Here is an 18,638-nt window from a genome sequence, read left to right as displayed (position 1 = left end):
CGGATCAGACAATCTAGGATTATGTTCATTTTCATAGGGCTCTTTGTTTTATTTTATCCACGTTGTTTTCACACTAAAACCCTCGCCAACTTTTGCAACTGTTCCAAGCTGTGATTTGGGATTTGCCTGATGAAAAAAGCAACTATTTGCAGACATAACCTTCTTTTTTTATTTTTGTTTCTTACATCCCCCATGAAATGATGGGCCCCACGTCCCACTTGATCAAAGGAACCTCGACTGCATCATTGCCTTCCATGTGGGTTTCAAATATAGCATATACATAAAAGATCAATGATAAGACTCTTATTGTCCCTTCCCTCTATAACCCTAAGCTAGGCCCTAACTGAACCCAGATTGACTGCACTCTTAACGAGGTCTACTTGACCACAATCAACTACGTTCATCATTACCTTCATGCTGAGGACCACACCAGATTCTCTCATGAATGTCATGCCATTGCCCATCCCCCCACATCAAAGTTCCTTGATTCTTTCTTCTACATTTCTATATATTTTGTACATATATATAATATGGCCCCCAAAGCTCAAAAACCATTTGGTTTCAATTTAAAATTTGAAGGTTTTTCACTTTTTTTTTCACCATATGTATATGTCGTACGCATGCTTTTGGACAAAGGACAATGTTCGATCAATTGAGTCCCTCAATTTTTGTTTTTTCTTGGGCGGGGCTGTTCAACTTTGATGCTGGACAAAGATATAAGATGATAATGTTGTTGTCTTTTGTAATAGTTAGGGTGTACGTGTAATAATATTGTTTACTGGGATATATAATCTAATAACTATTCAATAAGTGGTTTTTTTCCCAAAAGGTAAAGGAGAGAGATGCATAAAGAAAAGAAGCCCTTCAGATAAAAAAAGAATATTAATAATAATAAGAGAACTTTTTGAAATTAAATGAGAGCTCGAGGGGTGAATTTTAATGGCTTTTTCCTCAACTTTAGGCTGATCTTTAAAAAGAAAATAAAAGCAAAACAAGAACTGATTCAAGATGTGGTGTGGCGGTACCGTGAAGCTGAAGCTGAAGCTCAAACTCCATTTTTATTTCTTTCACCTTTCTCTTTTTGGCATTTAGTTTACTTTGATCAAAATCGGGAATCATTTTGAACCAAAAGTATGTTAATTTCAATTCATCAATAAAAACCCATTAATTGTATGATTTGTTATTATTGAATTAAATGTGACAATATACATAAAAACTTGAAATGCTTAATTTTAGTTTAAAGTTTATGACATGAAAATCTCTCTTTTTTTTTTGGTTACAAATGTGCTATAAAAATTATATATACATATATATATTCTTGATTTAAACACCAAAGCAACAAAATGGCTTTTTTTCAACTTTTAGTTTGAAGATTAAAGGCTGAAAAACATAAGAAAAAAAAAGTACGTGTTTTTACACTATATGCAAGCATGCATATTCAACTTTGAATTATTGTATTTCACATGAAATAAATAAATAGATACAAATGCTTGTTTTTTTTTTCGTAAAATTCCTCCCATCGTTTTGTTTTGGTAAACCGGGAAAAATTAGACAATGACCCATACATGCATAGTTACTCTTTATTCCAAATGTTTTTTTCCTACAAAAGAAGCAACTAATTACAACGTCTTCATCCATGTTTAAAGCTACCAATTGAGATCGAGACTTTGTTTTTTGGGTCACCATCAGGCAACAAATTAAGACAACTCAGACCTATGACATACAAAATCTGGAAGTCCACTATCATTTCCTTCCCTCCAACATTTATATATTTAATACATATTCGAACAAAAATTCGAGATGGGATTGTGGCCAAATGATTTCTTAATTTTAGCATATTTGACCCAAAATTTTAAGAATTCAACACAAGCATCATGAAATTAGCTAGTTAATGAGTTAACAAATGATTGGTTACTGCGCCCTTGGGATATATCATTGGGAGATCATTGTTTTCCTGAACCAAGAAAAAAGAGGAAAAGGTTTGAAGGCTAAAGGGAAATTAATAATGAATTCTACTGAACTGAGTTCAAGGAACTGTGTAGGTTTAGGGGCGGAACGTGGGGCATAGAGAGCACTTATGCACCTGACAGTTTGTACTTTTGGGCCCTCATGTTCTGCCCGAGAGTGTGATCCTCAAGCTAGTTAGATGCTCCAAATCAACAAGTGTATTACATTTTAAAGAAGAAAAATGGGATTTCAACTGGAAGGGATAGTTACAAAATTTAAAAAGAAAAAATAATTTTCATAAACGATATAAAAAATACTGGATGCTCAAAGAATCTAATGACTCATTTTGTAGCTAGCAATCAAGTGTTGTAGCTTTGCCTGCCAGCTTGCCTGGTAGAATTTTCATTTCAGCTGAGTTTATGGGGAAAAGTATTCATTCTATATATCTGTCTATCTTTCATCTCTTATTTCTGAGGTTGGTGACTGAAATGATACAATTTATATTTGCCAAAATTGAAGCAATCATTTGAGATCACTCAACCCCCCCCCCCCAAAAAAAAAATTAGGCTTATTGTATTTTAAACATTTATTCAAACTACATATCTAAACATTAATCTAACCTTGGGTTATTATTGTAGTAATTGGCTGAAGTGGAGCAAGGGAGATGGATGGATAGCAAAATCCACTAGCGACTAAATTGTAATAAAATAATAAATTTAAGCCATTAGAGGGGAAGCACGTGACAAGGTGGGGACGAGCAGCAGCAGAATTGATTCTTTGCTTGTAGGAGGAGAGTGAAGGAGGGGCCCACTCCATATTGGGCCCCTCATGTGGAGTGCTCTTTCGGTATGCCCTTCCCCCTCCTTTATTGAAAAACCCACTAATCAAAAATTAATTAATATTAATATTATTCTCCTACAAAGCCTGGGTTCTTAAGGGTTCTAAATTAAGACATAACTTAGTGTGACGCCCACTGCCGATATTTCTGACGTACTCTAAACCCTGTATTTACACGGCTCAGGTTGTCCCAACAAGACGACCCTGGTGACATCACAACCCTTCGTTTGCCTGAGTATTAGTCAAGGATCAGTGGACCCTATGTCCTCCGATTTGGACAGCACCGTGGGTCCATCAAATATTTTGTTTCAGCTCACCGACGACTACCATTTTATAAACAATCTTCTTCACCCTATAATCTCCCATCATCATCATCATCCCTTAGTTCAAAATCTATAAGATAAAATTAATATACGAATACAACACACACAAAAAATACTCTTCTCTATACTCTACAGTGTACTGGATACAGTATTCGTGCCTTTTTGTTCCTTTATATTCACAGCCTCCCTCCCCCTTTCCCTGACAAACCATTCCCTTCATTCACTCTCTGTCTCTCTCTTACATTTTCTGTAGTAGAGCTCTTTTGGTGCCTTTGTTATATCTGGTTTCGTGCTGTTGTTGGGTTAGTGTTTTACAATTGATGGGTCTTACTTCATTGCGTGTTTGCATGGATTCATCTGACTGGCTTCAGGTATGCATATGTTGATGAGCATCAATCCATGTTTATGAAGCAATGTTAGTTATAAGGTTCTTGATTATGTATAGTTATAAAGGTGCAACAAAGAATGTATATAGTTAGGTGGATTATGTGTGAAAAGGATAAAAGAAATATATATTTCTATCTAGTCATAAATGCATTATCTGACGAAAAAAAAAAAGAAGACAAAAGAATGTGCACAGTGTTTGACATTATGTCTTAGATTATACCGTTTTTGAATTTCTCTGACAGTGTTTTTGAACTTATTAAATGTTTATAGGGGACGATGCACGAGGAGTCTGAAATGGATTCATCGTCATTATCAGGGGATATGCTGACATGTTCAAGGCCTTTGGTTGAAAGGAGGTTAAGACCTCAACATGAACAAGCTCTCAAATGTCCTAGGTGTGAGTCCACACACACCAAGTTTTGTTACTACAACAATTACAGCTTGTCTCAGCCAAGGTACTTTTGTAAGACTTGTAGGAGGTATTGGACCAAAGGGGGGACATTAAGGAACATTCCTGTTGGTGGGGGATGTAGGAAGAACAAGAAAGTTGTTTCTAAAAAACCAAATACCGAATCATCCAATTCCAACAACAATGTTGTTGGATCGTCTAATGCTCATCATCACAACCCTACTCATCTTCACCTATCATTCCCTGAAATGCACCTTAATAACATGCTTGCTACTCATCACGCTGCTGATGGTAACTTCATAGGCGGTAATAAATACAATTCTCTGCTTGGGAACCCAATGCCGATTGATTTCATGGAGAGTAAGCTGGAAGCCATAGTTGGGAGCTCGAGGAACTATGATTTTATGGGGAATGGTAATGAAATGGGACTGGTTGAAGGAGTTGGGGATATGGGGCTAGCACCCAATCTCCATGGTCTCTGCTCACCATATGGAATGTCGACCATTGATGGCACTGGGGGTGGTTTCATGATGCTACCTTATGATACAAATGAAGACCAACAACATGCAATCGATGTGAAACCAAACAACAAGCTCTTGTCTCTTGAATGGAAAGACCAAGGTTATCCTGATGCTGGGAAAGACAGTTACGGATACATGAATAGCTTGGGATCATGGCCTGGTGTAATGAATATTATGGACCCTCCGCAACAAATCCATTAGTGATCTCAAACCAATCTCTGTAACCAATTACTAAGGCAGCTCGATGGATCGGCACGTCGTTTAAATTGCCTTTGATAGAAAGAAAGGTCTTTAATTTAATTTCTATTAAATATTTGTTGTTTTTTTGGGGTGGGGGTTGGGGGGTTAGTGGGCTGGCCTTTCAAACTTATAAAGTTTTAACATAAGGAGAATATGTGCTGTGAATGAGAAAGTAATTTTATTGAGTTCCTTAAATGGCTACTTAGTGTTTTTTTTTTTTGTCATTGGTGTCTTAGACTAAAGACATTCAATGCTAGCTTTAGGATTTTGTTGTTATATCGAGGAAGATCTGTAGATTGTTTTTTTTTTCCTCTTTTTGTTTTATGTGTGATGATCAAGAATGAAAGAATGGGATTCAACCATGCCTAATCATCTTTTGAAAGGATTGGCTCATTGCTTATGTATAATAAAGCATAGGGCTCTTAATTTTAATGTAAATTTAGTAAAAATTTATCAATTTAGATCTAAAATAAATAAATTTGAAATGATACAAATAAATAATTTAAGTTAAAATGGCATGAATTTAAGACTTAATGAATTCAAATAATATCATTTTAAAATATTCAAAATAGAAACTGTTTAAATATGAAATCACCCAAATTTAAATTGATCAAACACAAATTAACTCGATTTAAAATGTTAGTGTCTTGTTTGAGTTTGAGTAGATTTAGCTGACAATGTCAGCTAAAGCGCATCGAACCGCCAGAACAATTTAGGGAAAGAGAGGATGGAATGTATCCATAAAAATGGCAAGATATTTGTTTAGTCTTAGATAGACTGCATTAGTCCTGTGTAGTTATTCTTAACAGCTCAATCCTTTTATCTATTTACGATTAGACTTGACAGTTGTTCCATCATATGTTTTTAACGATGTTGTTGAACCATTTGGGCCCTTTTACTATTAGGCTTATGGGTATGGTGTAACAAAAATCAACCTCACCGGTTTAATTGACAAAAATTAGGCCGAAACTCAAGTTTATGTATTGATCTTTCTTGTTTGTTTTCTAATAATTCAAATGTATGGATAAATTTTATATTAAATTTCATATTAAATTTTTTATTTAAAAATAAGTAAATTAACTTATATAGGTTGAATTAAAAATTAAATTGATCATTTCTGTTAAAAATTAGTGTGGTTAACTAATTTTTAACAATAAAAAAGTATAAAAATTTTAATAAAAGAGTTAATTTACTCTTTAATCTAACATATAAAAATTAACTTGCCATTTTTTAAATAGAAGAGATAAAATGTATTTTAACTTCTAATACAAGAACTTCTATGATAATTTTACTAATATTTAATCGGTTAAATGAATGCATTATTATCTATGCTATAGTTGACGTTGTAGCAGCAATTAGAATAATGTAAGTTTTAGTGTGTTTATGCGTATTTTCTCTCCGATTTAGGGGTTATGAATTAAAGTAGATATTTTATTACAAATAATAATTTTAATTACACATAAACTTAATTTAATAGAAAAATAATATAAATATAAAATAAAAAATAATCAATTTTTTAATGTATAATGTTATTTAAAAGTATATATATTAGTAAATTTATATTGTATTAAAATTTCTAATTTCTAAATGTTTCTTTATCCAAATAAAATTATCTGTATATTCTTTAGAAATTGGCCGACCCACTCCCGTCTCTCTTCACACATCCCCGCCGCCAAACAATCCTCTCGCCACCAGTCTGCCCCGACATCGTCTTTCTCTCCCTCCTATTTGATCTAGTCAGCTCAATTCCTCTCCTCCTCCGGCGCCTGACCGAAGCCCTCTCTCGGCTTCAAGTTTCCGACAGACCGGGAAATTAAATAAGGTAGTTTTTTGAAACCCTAAAAAACTTATCTTGAATAGTGATTCAGTGTTTGGATTTTGAGTTATCTGCTCTCTGCCTCTGCTGTTGCTATATTTGATTTCTCTCTTTCATCCTACTGCTTGTTACTCTGTCTCATCGATTTTTTTTTTAAATGTATCAGTTTAGCGGAAATGGCGGGCCATCTTTGCCGCTATTTTCCGTTCACTGCTATTTTTGGCCGCTGACTAACTGCTATTGATGTGAAATTTGTTCATACCGCTGTTGAGGTCTTTAGCACTGTTGGCTGCCGCCACCGCGAAATGGCGGCTGCGACACTGCCACATTCCACTGCTATTTGAAACCTTAATCCGTTTGAATTTGAATAGCTTGCTGCTAGAGGTATATGAAAAAGTCAAAAACATATTTGTATGTTAACAAGAGCTCAAGTACATCGGGTTTGAATTCTTGTTTTGTGGTTGATCTTATTTTTTATTAGATAAGCTAGGCTGATAAAGTAAGTTCACAAGTTCAAATAGTTGGTTTTTATCTTCAAGTTCAACTGGAACTAGAATCATAAAACATCGTCGAACTTGAGACGAATTTTAATTCACGAGTTTTGATTTGAGTTTAAGCCCAAGCTCAATTACGCCTTGTGACTTGCTATAGCCAAGTCTTTGAATACTTGTGCTTGAGTATGAAGACCAACTTGTTTGTTGATGTTTGAAGTTGTAGAGTTTGATCCTTGGCTATTAGAACTATGACACTCTACTAGCAAATTACATGATTGTTGGCTCAACTTTGTTTTGATATTTGAGATTGTGAGGGTTTGGTCCTTGGCCATCAGAGCTATGAGTTAAGCAATCTACCAACAGACGACATGACCATTGGCTTGACTTGGTTTTTGATATTTGAGATTTTTGGGTTTCATGCTTGGCTGTTAAACTATGATTCAAGCAATCTACCGACAGATAACATGATTGTTAGCTCAATTTGTTTTTATATATTTGAGGTTGTGTGGATTTGATCTTTATCCATTAGAATTAAGAGTCGAGTATACCATGAACAGGCTAAATGATTGCTATCTCAACTTGCTTTTGGATAGTTTAGATAATCAGGGTTCGATCATTGGTCATTAGAAGTATGGGTCTAGTTCTCCGAAAACCACATGATTGCCTGCCATTGAGCTCAACTTGATTGTTGACTTATTGAAGCTAAATGTGTTGTGTGTTCAGACTTCAGACCATTAGTCAATAATTGCATCAGGTAAATACAACCGTGCAAAATATATAAATATGGTTATGATGTAATGCATTTTAGTAACTTGTGAATGTTCACAATCGGTTTTTTGGTTTGACAGGCAACATCTTTTGTGTTGATAGCCAGATATTAATTGCCTTTTTATTAGCTGTGAGAAGTGTCTTTCCTCTGCAAAATAGTAATAGTTTTCGCTTCCCTGCAGGTGAGCTCTTAACAGGTAGCATTGAAAGTATTTAAAACGGAAGTCGCCTTTTCTTTACTTAGTTGAAGCAGATAAATTCTCTATCCATATTGTCCACACGTCATTGTGTTATCTGGTGCAGAACAATGAAGTTGGTCAGACTTGTGAAAGCAGTTTGTGCCCGCCCCTCCATTCGTGAAATAATGGGGCCTTTGCAGGTCCGGACATTTCAGCATGATTTCGTTCCTAGAGATCCCAATGCTAAGCCTAAAAGGTTCAAATACCCTCAAGTTTATGATCCATATGGCCCAAGGCCTCCGCCGTCTGATAAGGTTGTTGAACTGGCAGAGCGAATTGCAGCCCTACCACCAGAAGAACGCAGACAAATCGGTCCTACTCTCACCGAGAGGCTAAGACACCCAAAAATGCAAGTCATTGCAGATGAAGGGATGGACTTGGATGCACAGGGTGGAGCAGGTGCTGGAGCTCCAAAAGCAGAGGAGAAGAAAGAGAAAACAGCATTTGATGTGAAGTTGGAAAAGTTCGATGCAGCTGCAAAAATCAAGGTAATTAAGGAAGTGAGGGCATTTACTAACTTGGGTTTGAAAGAGGCTAAGGAACTTGTTGAGAAGGCACCTGTTATACTCAAACAAGGGATCACGAAGGACGAAGCAAATGATATAATGGAGAAGATAAAAGCAGCTGGAGGAGTTGCTGTCATGGAATGAGCTCAGCTGCTTTGCTTCTTTTTGTTTATTAGGATAATGTTGAAGAACACTTTTACAGGACTTGTTTCTAGGATGAAAAGTTTTGGGGGAAGAAAGAAAACAAGATTATTGCTTCCTGGTTGTTGCTTATTTATTTTTGGAATTTGACATGCCTTTCTTCATTTTTCAAGGATCAATAAAAGATGAGCTGTTGCATTGTAGACTAGGGCGAGCATAAAACATTTGGGAAAACTGTGTACCATGCAAACCAAGTAATGGACGATTTTGAAGTAAGCTGTTGCACAAAAAAAGGTTATGATATATTACACTTGATATTATTGGGAAAAAGGATTAATCTGATTTATGATCATTTTTTTCTGTAATTAATTGTTTATCGAGAAAATGTTATGCAAGTTGGTGATCAAATAAAGACCTTACAAATGCTATATATCAAAATTTCAGCTTATGTTTTTATTTTTTCAAATAAAATCTTACTCAATTACCATCAGGCCTTATACGAGCAATCTTAAAAATTCAACCCAATTTAGATTCACAAAAATTTAAGTATATAACATTGATATCTACAGGCATGTATTCTACTGATTATATTACAATTGCTGGTAATTGCCGAACACTGTCTGCAACAAAATCATAAACTTAAAAGTTGAATGGTATAGGCAATGCTATGGGACTCTCATTGCTCCATTTCCTTTCCAGGAGTTTTTATATTTTTTTAAAAATTTTCTTGCAAAATCTCTTAAGTTGTTACTAGAGAAAGATCAAGTGGCGGGTTCATATCTGCAAACACAATCATATATCTTCCCTTTAATCAGTTTTTCAGCCAACCTCTGATTTTTCACCATTGCAAGCTGCAAAACAAGGATTATTTTGACTTCAAATCTCGAGTCAAGCAAACCTGTTAGGTCATCTATTTAAATCCATACATACCTTGAGGGCTTCGCATTTAAACCGAGCATTGAAATTGGTGTGAAGAGCTCTACCCATCCCTTCTAAGATAACCTGCATGGCGAAATGTGCATGGTTTCGTCTTTATTTTCTTTAGCCATTTCCTAATTCTCAAAACAGAAGAACGAATAAAAGGCAAGGCGGTGAAAAGGTATTATCTGAATTAAACACGTACCAAGTCAGCATGTTTGGCTGCTGCGGCTAGCTCAGAGCTGACTTGCCTTAAATCTATACATGGGCTTCCACAACCATTCTCAACTACCATCAATGGAACTGAAGAAGAATTTCCTCTGGAACCATCTAATGTGTTGTTATTCATTGCATCTACTAGGAGGCCTCCTGCTTCAGCAGCTCGACGGAGGATGTCGCAATGCTGTGTGTGTACTAAAAGTATCAGGTTATTGTGTTCAATGCAAGATGGTATGAAGTACGATAAAAACCCAAATAAAACCAGAAATTATGCCATTTATACGTATCCGTTGCATTGATTGTTTTCGTTAACCCCATCTCTGCTCTGTTAAATACATGTCATGCACTAGTTCATCTATAATACAAATTTACCTGTGAAACGAGTACCTCCATTTTCGGAATTAAATAAAGAAGATTTGTGAGAAACTGGAGAGAAAGGCAAACCTTTGCAGCCTCAGCAACAATATCAGGAAGCTCCATAGCAGTTACATCATTCAGTGCAGGAAGAGAATTTGCAACCAAAACAACCTGCAGAAACAACTCATTTAAGTTATTATGCAATGTAATTGTAATTTGGTATTTCAGTTCCAAAGTTACAGCACTCAGTGAAGCAGTAACATCATCTTTCAGACAAACTTACTTCTGTTCCACATCGAAGGAGTTCTCTTGCTAGCGGAAGCATGCCAAGGACAATGTCAGCACCCGAGTTGTCAACAAAGAGTAAAGCTCTCTTATGGGGTCTAGGTTTCTTCCCTTCAGATCCTAACATTCGTTCCTTAAAGAGGTCAAAATCATCAACCTGTAGTACAGAATGGAGATTTACATCCAATAAAGACTAGTCCAATGCAATCAAGGGTAAAAGTACCAGAGAGGCTCCTGTACTAGAAGCCATATTGCATTTTTAGTCCCTATAAGTTAGATCAAATAATAAATTAATCCTTTTTGTAAAAAATTTCATCAATTTGTACTGTTAAAAACTGGCATGGCTGATAAAATAATTAGGTAGTGACACGTAGTGTGCCATGTGTATCTCATGCTTATGTACAAAGATCAATTTTTAATAGCAGAAATGGATGGAAGGAACTTTTATCAGAAGGACTAGTTTGCTCTTTGATCTAACATAAAGGGACTGATTTGCTCATTTTTTTCGTAGAGGGGGCAAAACGTCATCCGGCTCCTAATATAGGGGCCTCCATGGTACTTTAACTTGCAATCGAAATTTAAAAGCAATGATTTTTTTTCTCCACTTACCCGCCATGGTCTTTGCATTTTGTTGCGACTCATTCTATAAATTTCAATAATTGTTCCTTTATGATAAAGATCAACACAAGCACGGGATCCCCAGTCGAATATGTTTGCAGCTAGAACACCTTCAATTAAGGTAAGCAACCTTGTTTCCTGCAAAATGAGAATTTTGAAAGATCAGTAAAATAGTGGCAAAGACAGGGCAAGAAAACTGGTAGTATGCATTATGTGATCCGAACTGGATGGTAGATATGGTTACCCTAGATTATCATACCTCATCCATATGGTCAAGCTCCAGTAGTAGATCAGGTAAAACAGCAAGAGATGCCTCATTTTCCCTGTCATGATTGGGAAAAACAACGACGAACAAACAAGGTTCAACAGGGTCCCAAGAAACAACATTATATATATGCACATATGTATGCATAAACTTGGTTGAAATGCAGGTTACCTCTGTTTGATGCTTCTATAAGCATCAAGAAACTGAAACTCCCTCAGGCACTCTTCTCTCAGTTCCAAAAGATTGGCCAATCCTAACTTCCCATAAGCAGCTGGTTCCTCCATCAACCTATTCAGGAAGTAAGCGCATAATCATCTAAAACTATAAGTTAAATTTATTCCAATGATTTCAAGTACAACAGAATCTTGAAACAACAATAAACTGTATCACAAGCATCTCTTGCTCTATGCTAATCCTCACAGACATAAAAGACAAAAGAACCTCAGCGACAATAATGATAATTTGCCATCTATATATGGATTTACCAGTTACCAACTACAAAAGCCTAAAAAGAGAAATGTTTCGATGTTTCAACAGAGTAAAGTCACCTTGCCAAGTGAGCGGAGAAAGCACGAGCAAAAGCATCACCTCTTCTTTTAGCATCATCAGTTCCACCTTCACTTGCCACAGCCTAAAACATTTGACAAGTTTACACATTATAAAACAGTTATAGGAAAATTTCAACTTCAAATTATTTACACTAATCACTAAGAAATACTTTTCTTGTTGGATTTTATGCTATTTTAATATGGATAATTTAAAAAAAAAAAGAAAAAAAAAGAAGGAGAATTCATTTTAAGCATTTTTAAAGCTCAGGTACCCCCAATGCTTTGAATAGTATCTAGCCATGCTTCAAGGGGACAACAACAGCCTCAGGCTTATATGATTTCCGAACTCTACTTGAAATGACTCCTTTCTTAGAATACAAATGGAAAATTCTCTTATGTTAGAGAGAATCCTAGATACCTCATAGTGTGTATATTTATTTACCTTATCAACAAGGTCAGGCAAGTGCTCTGAAAGCACGGTGAACCAGTACCTGAAACATGTATATAAAAAATAAGATAAAGAATCCATGTTTGCAGAATCAGTATCTTGGATCATAAAAGTTATTATGATCTATTTTGCAAGGCACTCTTACGAAGTCCAGAATAATGAGTATTAAGTAGCATATTTGAAAAGCATACTTACTCTAGCTCTTTGTGATCTGATAGATCAATGGTATTGGGCTCGTACCTGTTCGTGTGTTGTAATTCAAGATATGAGATTAGAACATTGCATGGATGGATATATAAATAACTACTAAGAACAAATATTCAATAAAAGCAGATATTTTCTGCATCATAGCATGACACCTTAGTAAACAAAAAAGTGGCAAAATGACCCTTCCAAATCTTTTTGTATGATTTTTATTGTTTCAATTCAAGTGCTGGATTACATGCTCTCTCTCTCTATATATAGATCGTGCATGTAAAATATCAAATTAACTAAAAATGCATAGCTATTTTTTTCAACGTAAAACATTTCAAAAGTTAACATATACAGTAAAATAGGAACTCACAATGATGTAGATATCAATTTCACTTGAAACTTGCATTCATGATGAGCATTAAGATATTTTTAGTTGAACTGGTCATTTATTACATTATTATTCCTATGAAAGGTTAAGAAAAGGTCCAAGACTCATTTATATATAAATGTATGTGTTCGTGCATATATTCACAACAGAAAGTAAATTAGTGCTCTTAGCTAACTATTTTATCAGCTGGATAGACATGCAAAACCTGTGAGTGCTAACTTATGCTAATACACACACACACACACAAAAGGATCAGAGAAGAAAATAGTGAGAAACAAATATACTAAATTACATACATTTTTGGGTCAGCTAATAAAGGAAACACCTCCAAAGTGGGTACAAGATGGAGAACACCAACGTTTAAAGCACTTGCATCAGAGCGCAGAGTGGCACCTCTAGAAGATGGAACTTCAAATCCTCCCAGTCCTGTGGTTCCAGGTGGAGCCATCGGTACTGGTGCTGTAATCTCAGTACCCTTCAACACAAACTTTTCCATCCAAGAAATCTGCAGTTGACACACAAACTACAAGTTACGCCTAGTAGGAGAAGTGAAGCTCAATACAAAAATTAAAAAGGAAAAGAGCTTCCAAGCTTATTTTTTACTGTTACTCCATTTTAGTTTCTTTATCCATACAAGATTATTTGTCTGCAACTAGAAGCACAGATAGTCATTTATTGTTGTAAATTATTAAATATAAACCTAAAGAAAAAGTGAAGAATTATCAACAATAAAAGAAAGTAAAAGGGAACTAAAATCAATGAACAAATTGTTACATCTAAAACATGTTCCATTTGGGGTAAAGCATATGCATCTAAGCCTTTTGTTTTTATCTTTCTAAAGAATGAACGTATGCGAAAACTGTGATAAAGTTCATGCAGCCTAAATAATCCATAATTCATTCTCTAGAAGGAATGATGCTTTTTCTAATAACAAGAAATAGGTTCTATATAATCTTTGTATTTCAGATACTGAGTAAAGCATGAATTGTCTCATATTAGTAAGACAAAATTCAATTATACTTGCCTTTTCATTCAAGTCACCAAGTGGCGGTCCATGTATCTTTCCACCAGTGTATGGTGCTCCCATTGGGAACCTCTCAACTAAGTGATGCACCATCAAGTCATCAAGGCCATGCTTCTGATAACTCATAAATGCGCCTACAGCTCCCAAAAATCCTTCATGTCTCAAGAACATAGCTTGTGCCTCTCCTTTTGACCTAGAACAGAGATGAACTGTTTGATATTGTCTCGAGAGCACAGTAGCACTCATCAGCAGGAACAGAGAAGGATAAGCTTGCACAATAAAGAGTTCTACACTTACCAAAAATGAACAGCAAAGGAGATTGTATCCATGGTATACGCATGACCCCTTATGAAAAATCCTCCAAAAAAGATTCGCTTAAGCCCAAACCGAAGTGCATTTAAATAAGATATCTATACAGCAGAATTACTCAATTCAGAAGCACATAGGAATATCAATATTAATTATCAGATCGGTTATGTAAGAGCTTGAATGAAAAATTCCAAATAGAAGTCAGTTTCAAGATGATATAGAAATAAATTTAGTTAGTTCTGAGAGTATCAAGATTTTTCACAAGTAAATGATTTGTTCTTCACAATATAATTCTTTACCCTTCTCAAGAATATAAAGAAAATGGGAATTATTATCATAACATGGAAAATCGTTGAAGACAATTCTAGCAAGACTTTAAGCCTAGTCACTATACCTATCCCTTTGAAAAAGGAAAATAACACCAATATATTTCAAATCAGGTACTTCTACTTTACATAATATTTTCTAGAATTAACCTGTCCAATATTGTAGGAAATCATTCTCAAGAGAGACAAGGAAATATCTTCAGGTCTGTAATCTTGAAGCTCCTTCTTGTCAGAAATAGCCTTGCCAAAACTAGAAGCTATGGTTGATGCAGAGAGGCCAATCTGTTATAGTTTAAGATTAGAGGGTGGTAACCACAGTGGAGAAAATAAGAACCAAAGCTATCCATGAATGATAGAATTGATGCATCTTGGAGTAGTCCATGCCTTTTAAAAAGCAAAGATCATAAGTAATATATACCTTAGAGTAATCCATGCCACCATAGATGTCCCCAACAAGCATGTCTATGGTCCTATTGTCTCCCCTTTGACTCAATTCTAGCAGTTCATCAAAACTGAATAGCGGGGTCACTAAAGAGTAAGGTCTGGATAAAATTATAAATAGAGAGATATCGAACGCTGGGATAACACAAAAAGGACAAAAGGAGATTAATATAACCTGTTGCACTTTGTTAGTAACCTTCCTAATCCCCAATAAGTACCACCTCCAACATTTGTTCCACTAACACGCTGAAATTTGCCATCTCCATCAACCTGCACCAGACCAGGAGTGTTAATTGTTTACTCTAGTTGAGCCCATGTCTCAAGCAATTAGTAAAACGAGGGCAAAATATGAAAGGAAAAAAAAATTACCTTAATTATACTAACACCAGATCCAATATTAACAAGAAGATAAGGGAACAGATCATTGTGGTCAATCTGCACAAACTCTTTGTGACCCTCCATGTGGGTGAAAGCTTCATGGCGAATAGCCTGCTCAGTTAACAAATACCATATTTACATTGACTGATGTTCAGTAAAGTACTAGAGAAAGCTTACATTTTGTAAAAGATTTAAGAAATATACTCCAAAGATTAGTTTTAAAATAATTCACTTACTGAAATGCATTTTTGAATTTTATATATGGAAAACTTCAACTGGCTTATAAGATTGTCTGTCTCACTACTTCATCTCAAGAATACACTATTGTTACGTTCTCATCTTAAATATAAGGATTTTTTGCATGTTGTGTCATAGTTGAAAAAAGGTCAAAATGAAACTATGATCAAGGTTTGACCTTAAGTAAGAAATTTGCTCCTGCGACAAGGCAATCCATTTCATCTTCTTTGTCAATACTGACCCCAAGCCTTTCTTTAAAGAGGTCCGCAAACTTGTATGCCCCACCCCCTGTGGCCTTCTCACAAACTAAACTTGTTAGGAGAAGCACGCATTTATAAAAGTATAAATTTGAAGCAATCAATGTATTAACAATTTAGACCTTAGTTAAACAATTCTTCTGCCTACAAAGAACACCTTACAATTATTGTTCGAGAAGAAGACTTAAAAGTTCATGGTTTTGAAAGAAATCTCAAGAAAATATTTCATAAAATACTTGCTTAAGTAGAAGCAAAGGCAGCAGCTTAAGAGTACTCATGCATTGTTCCATCAGTATAAGGAAAAAGTTGCTTAGAATTAGCATCACTTTCCAATTACCAATGTTTTTGAAAACAAAGCTTTAATACAGTATCTTACACGACATACAATGTAAAATAGGTCCAACTTCTACAAAATTAGAAAATAAAACAGCAATGAAGAAGTCATAAGTGCAATTACCTTGATAACTGCATTTTCATTGGCAGGAGCCTCAGAATTCCAATGATGGGAATCAATTCCTATACAGAAGAAAATAGTTAAACTTAATATAATATTTAATGCAGGTTAAAAAGCCACAAATCTGATGCCATCACCAAGTTCATCAATGGAAAAATGAAAGTGAAAGAAATAAGAATATATACTGCCACGGTGAAGCTGCTTGGAAGAGATAAAATCCAAACACTCATTCAACTTGCTTGTCTCAAACTTCACAAAGTGAAGCCTCCCACCAAGAATAGGGAAGTTTCTCCTGTTACCATTAGAAATACCCAATCTTTCCTTGACAGTTTTCTTCCTCTTATCATCAACTGATTGGTCTTCATGTCTTGAAAAATAGACCAACTTAATAAGTGAACCTGCAAAAGATGATGTTTGAAGTTCTGAATGCCCTACAAGAAGCTGCCAAATATGTTCTTTCTAGGAAACCCATAGCTTTTGTGCATAGCAGAAAGAACAGAACAGAACCGACATGCAGAACTAGGGTGGGGAAGGGATGAAGAGATTATACCAGGGGTCTCATTCTACTGTTGACACAGTAATAGCTTATAAATGACATCTTTGACTCATATGAAAGAATTTAAAATGCAGAAATCAGAAAAAGGTAAAAGGATAAGCCAATTTACACTAAATATGGTTCCTTCATATATAATATTTCAATCTCCCCCGCCCCCTTTTATAAATTACAAGATCATTCACACTAGATTTGGCATCAGCATTGTGGAACTCCTTCCAGACAAGTGTGGTTGAAAAGGAGAAAAAGGAAGAAATAGACTAGAAGAAGAAGAAGAAAGAAAAAGCACAGCATGCATGTATAAGGCATATAAACTAGAGAATACAGGAAAATTAACAGAGTTTTTCTCCAGCTCCATTGCCCCCCAAAGAAAGAAAAATTATCCCCAAAAAGTTGTAGCCAACAGTTCAAATTAAAAGCAATACAAACCCAGAAAGGAGTAGTACAAAAGCAACAAAAAAAAGGTTGAAATATAAATGATGATATACCTCCAATATCAAGAGCCAAATGAGAGATATCATCAGTTTGATTAGGCAGCAAAATGGTAGGATCTCTTTCCTCAGAATTGCCTTGGATTTCAGCTTTGCTAAGGTCAAGTTGAGGCCTTGAACCTGACCTGTGAATTGAATTGCCAGCCATATCTTTTTCACCTCCCTGATTGTTGTTTTTATTATTACTGCTATCTTCTCCTATCCCCACCACCAACCCTTCTTTGTCTATAACCTCCTTGCTGTTATTATTATATTGAAGCTTTTCAATGTTATCGTCAATTCCAAGAAAAGGGTCTCCATTTAGACCAGCCATTAATCCCACAATATCTTACTACCTGTTGCCTAACCACGCCAACCTAACAGTATTTTGTTGTTTTTGACCTCTCTCTTTTTTTTCCCTTGGCAGAGCCCTTTGGCCACTTGCCCTGTACTCAATTTACCAAATTCATTTCGTTAAAAAGCAATAGTGTGTGAGTCAAGAACTAAAATTTTAATTCATTATACGAATCAACAAGCTAAAAATAAGAAATGGGTTTGTTGAATCTCAATCGATAAAGCTGAGGGGGGGAAAAAAGAAGGCTGCTTTGAGAACTGGGCATATGATTGATTAGGATCCGATTATGAATAATAGAAAAAGTATTTAGTATAATTCATAGGAGGAAAAGGCCAACAAGAAAAGTGGGTTACATTGAATGATCCAAAATAAGCAACAAAAAGAAAAATCAAAAATCAAAGTTAAACCCCCAGATAGTCAAACGTTAAAAGAGAAAAAAGAAAAACAGGAAAAAATAAATAAAAATGAAGACAGTAGCAGACCTTCTGATGAAGTGTTCTGATTTGACGATAATGTTTTAGTGAAGACTGTAGTTTTGAGTTGCTGATAGTTGCAGCGTTGGAGGTGAATGCTAAGGCAAAACAAGGCAATCAATTTAATGAAAATAATAGTAAGAGTATACAGCGGTACTAGTTTTCCGTTTTGTAAGAAAAAAAATCATTCACACAAATATAGTAAAGTAAAGTATTCTAAAAACATTTAAATATTATATTTTAATACAATAAAAATATTATTTTTTATTATTGCATACATATTATCAAAATTTAAAAAAAATTATATCAATAACGTTCCGTATAAATTTTTAAAATTGCATACATATTATTACTTATTTTTAAAATTAGAATAAGTATAAAACTACATTGCAATAATTATGCAAAATATGACAATTGTTTTTAAGATTTAGGTAAATATTTACCGTACAGTCAGTATTCGATGATACATGATCAATTATGACATTTTTATTT

General features: G+C 35.0%; 2 protein-coding genes and 1 pseudogene across 10 annotated transcripts; 2 read left to right on the top strand and 1 right to left on the bottom strand.

Annotated features, from left to right (window-relative positions):
• The first annotated feature begins 3,201 nt into the window (after positions 1–3,201).
• Positions 3,202–5,026, top strand: LOC121211270 (dof zinc finger protein DOF5.6-like; annotated as a pseudogene).
• Positions 5,027–6,021: 995 nt separating this feature from the next.
• Positions 6,022–8,831, top strand: LOC107939288 (50S ribosomal protein L7/L12). 9 transcript variants are annotated; one of them, XM_016872598.2, is made up of 4 exons: positions 6,241–6,486; positions 7,573–7,728; positions 7,823–7,924; positions 8,046–8,831. In XM_016872598.2, exon 4 carries the CDS (start codon positions 8,050–8,052, stop codon positions 8,629–8,631), a length of 582 nt encoding a protein of 193 aa, XP_016728087.1. In that variant the 5' UTR covers positions 6,241–6,486; positions 7,573–7,728; positions 7,823–7,924; positions 8,046–8,049; the 3' UTR covers positions 8,632–8,831. The 9 variants fall into 9 exon arrangements, with proteins under 9 accessions (XP_016728084.1, XP_016728086.1, XP_016728087.1 ...); XM_041083874.1 differs by having other exon boundaries at positions 6,647–7,728; XM_016872596.2 differs by lacking the exon at positions 7,573–7,728.
• Positions 8,832–9,136: 305 nt separating this feature from the next.
• Positions 9,137–18,315, bottom strand: LOC107939287 (pantothenate kinase 2). Its single transcript, XM_016872594.2, has 23 exons — positions 18,156–18,315; positions 17,337–17,764; positions 16,481–16,693; positions 16,299–16,357; positions 15,763–15,879; positions 15,339–15,458; positions 15,145–15,239; positions 14,947–15,040; positions 14,679–14,810; positions 14,191–14,303; positions 13,894–14,086; positions 13,166–13,374; positions 12,482–12,526; positions 12,281–12,329; positions 11,839–11,921; positions 11,462–11,578; positions 11,285–11,348; positions 11,017–11,163; positions 10,406–10,564; positions 10,210–10,293; positions 9,752–9,949; positions 9,559–9,630; positions 9,137–9,479 (listed from the first exon to the last, which is right to left on the bottom strand). The coding sequence occupies exons 2-23, from the start codon at positions 17,650–17,652 to the stop codon at positions 9,390–9,392; spliced, it is 2,769 nt and encodes a 922-aa protein (XP_016728083.1). The 5' UTR covers positions 17,653–17,764; positions 18,156–18,315; the 3' UTR covers positions 9,137–9,389.
• Positions 18,316–18,638: the final 323 nt, after the last annotated feature.

Source organism: Gossypium hirsutum, chromosome A12 (assembly GCF_007990345.1).
Source record: "Gossypium hirsutum isolate 1008001.06 chromosome A12, Gossypium_hirsutum_v2.1, whole genome shotgun sequence".
Lineage (NCBI taxonomy): Eukaryota > Viridiplantae > Streptophyta > Magnoliopsida > Malvales > Malvaceae > Gossypium > Gossypium hirsutum.
This window is presented reverse-complemented; position numbering and strand designations above follow the sequence as displayed.